General features: G+C 44.5%; 1 protein-coding gene across 1 annotated transcript; it reads left to right on the top strand.

Annotated features, from left to right (window-relative positions):
* The first annotated feature begins 1,570 nt into the window (after positions 1-1,570).
* Positions 1,571-5,862, top strand: RNF34 (ring finger protein 34, E3 ubiquitin protein ligase). The gene is made up of 5 exons (XM_010010786.1): positions 1,571-1,785; positions 3,087-3,473; positions 3,756-3,812; positions 4,053-4,254; positions 5,631-5,862. Exons 1-5 carry the CDS (start codon positions 1,582-1,584, stop codon positions 5,816-5,818), a joined length of 1,038 nt encoding a protein of 345 aa, XP_010009088.1. The 5' UTR covers positions 1,571-1,581; the 3' UTR covers positions 5,819-5,862.
* The last annotated feature ends 1,955 nt before the right edge of the window (positions 5,863-7,817 follow it).

Here is a 7,817-nt window from a genome sequence, read left to right as displayed (position 1 = left end):
TTGTAACTGCACACAGTGTCATGTGATGTGCTGCTTAGGAGCAGAATGACTGTTCGTTATTTCACTGTATTGCAAGACTTCTAATGTCAGCTTACAACAGGAAAAGTGAAATACTAGGTTTGTGTGGGTTGGAGAGATGCTTTTGATGTTCTGTACTTAAGGCACTTGCATGAAGGTGGTGGTGTAGAACATGTTTGGTCCTATGGCGTCGTTTCTCACCACAGAGTGAGGACTCTTTTCTTGCCTGTTGTGCTCAGTGGTTTGAAAGGAGAAGTTCTGGCATAGCCCAGGATGTTGTGTAAAGTTCCCACAAATGTAACAGGACTGTGTTCTGTCCAGGGTAAATGTGCAACTTAATGCAGAAGTTAATCCAGTTACTACAGGAGTTAAGTACCATCATTACTGAGCTGAAGTGCATGTTCTGGTCAGTTTAGGTTTTTCAGTGAGAGCCACAAGTCTCAAAAGCAATTATTTGATGTCTTGGGGGGGGAAAAAACCCAAAGATGCTGCCCTGAACTGAAAACCAGAACAGCTCTAATCAGCATAATTAAGAAAAAATATGTATTACATTTGTAGTTACATATATTTACATGTATATATATGTAAACTATATATAAAGTTTAAATGAAGTTGTACCACTCAGCTTCCTTTCAGAAAGAACCTGATGTGATTCTTTCATTGGGCCACATGACAGTGATTAAACATGTGACCTGAACAACTTGGAGTCCAAATCCCAGCTTTAAGTAGAATATGCACTTTTGATAGAGAATCGAGTGCTAAAGACTTCCAAGGATAAAAAGTAGCCATTGATTTATGTGTTTAGAGTTTTTTATGGTCTTTTAAGATTGTGTGACTCAGAACTTGAAATCCAGTCAATAGAGAGTAAGTTCATTTAGAGTTACGTTAAGTTCTGTTAGACATTTTGTAAGGCAGCAAACCAGCAGGCTGAGGGAGGTCTTGGAGAACATTGTCCTCAGAGAAACTGGTCTGTAACTAGTTTCTCACGAGGCTTGGTGTAATACTTTCTAGTTTGAAAATCCAGAAAGGTTTTTTGGGTTTGTTGGGTTTTTTTTGTTGGTTTTTTTTTGTTTAAGAGAGCTGTGTGTGAGTCATAGAAGAGCTGGGTTAGCTCTGCAGAGGATCCTTCAGGGGATCTGCACTAATTGTGATAAATTGCTGTGTTGCTACTAGTCATCACTTAAGGTTTTGCTCTTCACCTGTGCCTGGCTGTTAGTCTCGTTCTTTGCTCTGTTGTTGCATTACCTGCTCATTCCTTACCCTTTTTGTGCACAACTCTGCTAGCAAAGGAGTTATAAAAGCGAGTTCCTTTTGCCTGTGATAGCCTCTTGGAAGCAAATCCCACCAACTTTGGTTTGCAGCTGAGAAGTGGGGATTATTGGGCTGTTCCAGCCGTTAGCGTGCTGAATTCCCGGTGCTCTGGGAATTCGCACCACATGCTTCTGGGATGATGACAGATGGACTGAAGTAGCATTTCAGTAGCAAGGCACATCTGATGTGGGCTTTCAGATATTAACTCTCTTTTTTTGCTTTATGAATGTTTTTCAGGCGGGAGCTACTTCCATGTGGGCTTCCTGCTGTGGATTGCTGAATGAAGTGATGGGTACTGGAGCGGTCCGTGGCCAGCAGGCTGGCTTTGGGGGAGGTGCTGGCCCATTCCGATTCGCACCGAACACAGACTTCTCAGCATACCCATCCTCAGCTGCTGCAGGCACTAACATAGTTTGCAAAGCCTGTGGACTTTCCTTTTCGGTTTTCAGGAAAAAAGTGAGTATATTTCTTATTACACAGTATTTCTACTCACAGGAGCTGATCTGTAGGCTTACTGGGAGATGAATGTGTATTCTTCCTTAGATACGGATACCCAGGGCAGAGAGCCAGGGGAGGGAGTAAATGCCTTACTCTGAGGTCACAGGAAATTAATGTCAGACAGGATTAGAAGCTAAGAGTCTGATGTTCATTAATCGGTGACACACTGGATCCGCTCTGACCTAAAAATTAGAGGATTCTAATTTGTAGGATATGTGGTTTAGCTTCAGAGCCTTAAACATTAAAACAAGCCTGGTTTTGAAGATGATACCACATGTAGTGGTTGAGTACTGGAATGAACAAACTGTGTGATGGAAAAGCTAAAAACTCACAATGTAGTGTCACAGCTTCTTTCTGTGACGTACTCGTGTCGTTCTGTTTGCTTCCAGACCAGGTTTAGTTCTGTTAAATGCCGTTGCACCTCAGCAGCCTCTTGCTTCATTTGGAGGCAGGTGGGTGAGTTACTAAGTTAGTTTAATACTGGGTTTATGTATCATGACTGCCCAGTGTGACCTAATCCCCTGCAGCTCTTTTAGATAAATATGAAGCCTCCTTCTGTTGTTCACATGGCAAACACATTGTTGAATTAAGTGTCGTGTTGGGATGTTTTATGAAGCTAATACAAATTTATTAAAATCCTGAAAAACTCGATTTGCTCACAGTGGATGAGGTGACCATTTAAAATTGCTGCTCAAAGTCTTGCCTGTTCCAGCTTGTGTGTGTTGTGTGAGCCTTGTGAACAAAGCTCTTGTCAGAAATGACACCTGGGCATTTGGGAGTACTTAACCTGCAATGCAATTCACCACATTTAAGGCCTGCTTTGAGTTCTTTGAATCAATGGAGGAAGCAGAATGTTTTGTAAAGTGGGGTTTATATTGTATTTTACACATGCGAATGCAGCTGTGACACTCAAGTGTATTCAGGTGTATTTTAACATACCAAGAAATTCACTGGCATTCACTTTCCTGTATTGTCTAAGCTACATCTGGAGTACTTCATTCATTTGTTTATTCATAATGTTTTTTCAGTGACCCCTCAGGTAAGATTGTAGCTTACAGCAGTGCTACAAAAGCAACGGGATTTCCTCGGAACTCCTGCGGAACCGACAGGGCAGTTTTCTAGACATAACTCCTAAAAATGCTCTTTGTCAAAATTGACACTTGAAAGACTTAAAGTAAATGATACAGCCCAGAGAAGGGAAGAGCAGGGTCTGGCTTTGTTTCCTGCACAGCTCAGTGGTTATTTCCCTTTCTCCCCAGCACGTGTGTTGTGACTGCAAGAAGGATTTTTGCTCCGTTTGCTCCGTTTCACAAGAGAATCTCAGGAGATGTTCCACTTGTCACTTGCTGCAAGAAACAGCTTTTCAGCGCCCTCAGTTAATGAGATTGAAAGTGAAGGATCTGCGCCAGTACCTGATTCTCAGAAACATACCGACAGATACTTGCAGAGAGAAGGAAGACTTGGTGGATCTGGTGCTGTGCCACCACGGGTTAGGTTCGGAGGACATGGACAGCAGCAGCTTGCACTCGTCACGGTCACAGACTTCAGGGTTTTTTACTCATCCATTTTCTATGTCTGTATCAGTGTCATCTCAAGGAGAACTTGCAGACAGAAGTGGAAGCACAGGAAATGGAACACCTTTACAGGTACAGGAATTACTGCGTGGTTCATGGTCTAGCATAGCTTTTTTAGTAGGTATGCATGGCTTTGAAATAAAATGCCAACTGCTATGGTTTGGGGTGGCAGGGAAAATGCCTTTTTTTAATCTCTCACCTGGAACCAGCAGATTATTAGGTAAGATTACAAGGTGAGGTGTTAGAGGTGACTTAAACTGATAATGCTTAACAGCAATTGAAACTTGAAAATGTCCTTGTTGTTTGTGGTCAGTTTGGTGTGGCTTTATCCTGATGGTTTTGTTTTGTACACAGGGACAAACAGAAACATTTTCTGTCAATAATGAAGAAGAAGAAAGTCCAGAAGAGCAGGTGAGAGATGAACTATACACAGAATGCATCTTTGGCTTGTGATATCGTGAAGTGTTTAAATCTCTGTCACATTTAGTATCTTGTTCTGGTTAGTCAGCTGTGTCTGACAACATGTATCTGCACATAACTTGCTTTAAAAAGAGTAAAACTTTAGCCAAGCTACTGTTGCTTAATGCAGCACCACATCTGGTGCTCTGAACTTACCAGGACAGCTAAAACCATGTAATTGACATGTTTCAGACCCCTGGACTGTCCAGAAAGCGAGCGAGAGCGTCTCTGTCTGATATTTCAAGTCTGGAAGACATTGAAGGGTTGAGTGTTCGGCAGCTGAAGGAAATACTTGCCTGTAATTTTGTCAACTACTCAGGATGCTGTGAAAAATGGGAACTCGTGGAAAAAGTGAGCAGACTATACAGAGAGAGTGAGGAAAACCACAAAACACGTAGGTTTATGTTTTATTCTCACTTTTTTGTAAGACTATTTTTGGGTCTCCAGTAGCTGGTTCTGCCAACAGAAGGACTTGGTTATCTAACTTGGTCTGCTCAGCTAGGACAACTGGAAAAGTGGGTTTTAACAACCCAGGGTGCGTCTAGAGTAGTTGGATATTGTTCTAGGGATTAAATGAAGCTTTCCAGGATTGTGCTGGGGCTTTAAGTCTTTTTTCCAAAGCTCAGAGAGCTCAGCTTTCCCCACGAAGGTAAAATTGCACAACTGAGAACCAGTTCCTCGGAGAACATGAAACTTGGCACCTCTGCATCCTTTACTAGGTTTCACAAGGCATTAGTGAGAGCTGCTCAGTGGCTGCCAAGAGGCCAGAGCAGTTCAGGCCTTTTATTGTGCTAAGAAGTAGAAGCTACAGTGGCAAAAGTCCAAGTTCAAGTGGTTTGGGCTCTGCACACATTTTCATTAGGTGGTGGTTCTGTGGCCACAGCTCAGTGATGAGTATTCTGCCCTCTCTTAGGCTCAACAACTGGAGTCCTTCACTTGTGTGACTGTTGTATGTCCACAGACCAATGCATGTTCAGGTCTTATAATCTGAAAAGCAACTGTTTTGGTGTCATTATCAGCTTCAGAAACACCTGCCTGGGTCCTCACTGCTGCCCCCAGCAGCTGGGCCCTGAGGAACAGCCCTGTGCCACTGCCCAGCCACAGACACTGCCGGGCCTCTGATAATCAGGTGTGAAATACACACCAGATTGGGGCAGGTGGGGACTGTTTGTTAGTGAGCACTGAGGCAGGGCTTAAGTAGGTGTCAAAGCATGGTTTAAGTGAGACTCTCAGTTTGGTGACAGACTAGAACTGAAACCCTGCCTCAGCTCAAGCTATAAATTTATGATTCTTTTAGATTTACTTATTTTTTTCACCATGGTCTGATGGAACATTTGGTCGTTGCCAGGGACTTTTGTCTATTTACAATGAAACTTGACAGGCTTTGTTCAGTTCTGCCACCTTCACAGGTTCCTTAAAGCAGACTAAGAAGTGGAAGCCATCTTACTATTATTATTATTATTGTATTTAATGTTCTGAGGAAAGCGTTCTGCCAACCAGAATAAGCTCCGAGATGGAAAACCAACATGCTCTGAATGTTAATCCAGCATGTTCCTTCACACTCACTATATTCTGAATTGAAAATGGTCTTCCAGTTTAAAGAACAAAGCCGAATAGTGGCACTTTGCTTCTAGGGGGTTTCTAGTTCTAGGTTCTTTGCCTTTTTTGAGGGAATATAGACTAGCTCCTAGCTGTGGATTAGAAAAGCTGCTGTGACCAGGCAGCAGCGCCAGTTCCAAGTGCCTGACCTCCCTCTCTGTTGGCTTTCAGAGGGTGAGAAGATGCAGCTGACGGACGACGATGACAACCTGTGCCGGATCTGCATGGACGCCGTCATCGACTGTGTCCTGCTGGAATGTGGCCACATGGTCACCTGCACCAAGTGTGGCAAGAGGATGAGCGAGTGCCCCATCTGCCGACAGTACGTCGTCCGGGCCGTGCACGTCTTCAAGTCTTAACCCCAGACCAAAGCCCCAGTGGTGCCGTCACCCATCCAGGATTCCTGTGGGCAGGAATGCTGAACCTTGGGGTGCGTTTCAGCTTTTCAATAAACAGCATTTTGAAGATTAGGATCCTAAAAGTTTATGAAAGATTTTTCTACAGCGTAACTGAATGCTGGGGTTGGGCAGGACGATGCCTGTGTGTACAGTAACTCACCTTACAACCCCACACAGTTGGATCAAACTGTTTACAGCAGCCGTTGCTCTCTTCTGAATAATACCACCTCAAATGAACACGTTCAGGACTCAGCAAGCAGTCAGGAACACCACTGCTTGCCTGTATTTGCGTGTGACCTTGTCTAGTGCATTAGAAGCAACAAATATCAGTTGAATATTCAGCTTTTATGTAATTATAGAATGTAAGTGCTGCAACGCTGCTCCTGCAGCAGTGGTAGCAGTAAGCTGCGCCTGCAGGAAGCACTGCCATGAATGGTACCTGCACAGAGGCCCTCAAGCAGTGTCTTGCCGTTACACACGTGCTGCCCTGGCCATTCCCTGGAACTGTACAAAAGCCTCCGTCGTGGTGTAGGGCGCAGTCACTGTGCAGGGCTCTGCTGTGTGGTGTCCAACTGCCCATTACTAAGTGGTTTTTAGTTTAGGAATAACCTATTTTTTTAAAAAGGGGGTATATAGTAACCATATTACTGTGGTCCTTAAGCCACTCATGCCTATTGTAACTATTACTCTTAACGTGTGATGATTGTACTCCATCTGTACTGTGAATACTAATCAGGGTCATGAAACTTCTTGCTGCTAACACGTGGAATGTACTCATAGTGTTACTGACCTTAAACAGGGGGTGGTTGTTCAGGGGAAGGGAGATGCAGTATTTGTTTGAAACCTCACAATCACAGGCTTTTAACCCGGGCTGTGTCACTAACAACCACTCTTCCCCTCAGCTCCTGGCGTTGCTGTCAGCCCTTGGCTCTGGGCCCAGCTGGCTTTGTGCCATCAGCAGGGGGAAGGCTCCACTCGGAGCAGGGTTTTAAGTGGCCTGTAGGATACCGGGGAAACTTGCTCATGTTTTAGGGACAGATGCTGCAGCCAGTCGTGGCCATGGCTGTGTTCACTGTAAAAACCCAACAGAGGCAAAGCAGGGATGCAGGTTTTCTGGGCACTTGTTCCTTTAAGCAGGGCTGTTCAGTGTAGCTGCAGCTTCTCCTGCGTGGCAGCAAGTAACAGAGTCTGTAGTACTGGAGAACTCACAGCTCTACCAGGCCTGCTCTCATCCTTTACGTGAACAGTTACGCTGGGTTGAGAAAGTAGCTCCTCCTCCGAACAGCACACAGCTTGCAGCCGCCGCGGGTTATTGTTCAGAAGGGAGCAAACCTCCCACTGGCTTTATTTTTTAGCAGTAACTTTTTAATGGCACTGAGTGCCCAGAGCCTCTGCTCAGCAGGTTGGCCAGTGAGGAGAACCCCCTCTCTGTAATCTCCGTGCTGATCATTCGCCACACAAGCGTAATAAAGATTTCTGATGGGCTCTCTCGGCCTCTGCCTCTTTTCTCCACCGCTGCTGGGGACTGAGCTCAAGCTTTAACGTTGTTCTTGTGCTGTCAGCATTCCTAGAGGTACAGGACAGGCATCAAGTGCTGTGAACACGCTACACGTAACACAACAAGATCAAGAACCCCCGTGGAACCCCTCACGCAGCTCCCCCCTGTGCCACGGAACAGAAACCCGCGGAGCCAGCGCCTGTTTTTGTACAATTGTTTATACAAATTCAACAAAGGTAAAACTGCATCAGGAAGGTCTACGAAAACAACACCGTACAACAATGGCACTTATGAATGCAGAATTTTACAATCAGGAAATAACCATGTTATAAACCTTAAATGAGAACTCAACTCACACTTCAAAGAAAGAGAGACTACGTTTGACCATTTATTCTACCGCTGGACTCACTGTATAAATTAATTTTATATTGAGTACAAGAGCTCATGCTACAGAGTGAAACC

Source organism: Nestor notabilis, unplaced genomic scaffold (assembly GCF_000696875.1).
Source record: "Nestor notabilis isolate BGI_N333 unplaced genomic scaffold, ASM69687v1 scaffold12623, whole genome shotgun sequence".
In the NCBI taxonomy this organism is placed as follows: Eukaryota; Metazoa; Chordata; class Aves; order Psittaciformes; family Psittacidae; genus Nestor; species Nestor notabilis.
The sequence above is the reverse complement of the archived record's forward strand: the minus strand, read 5'-3'. Positions and strand labels throughout refer to the sequence as shown.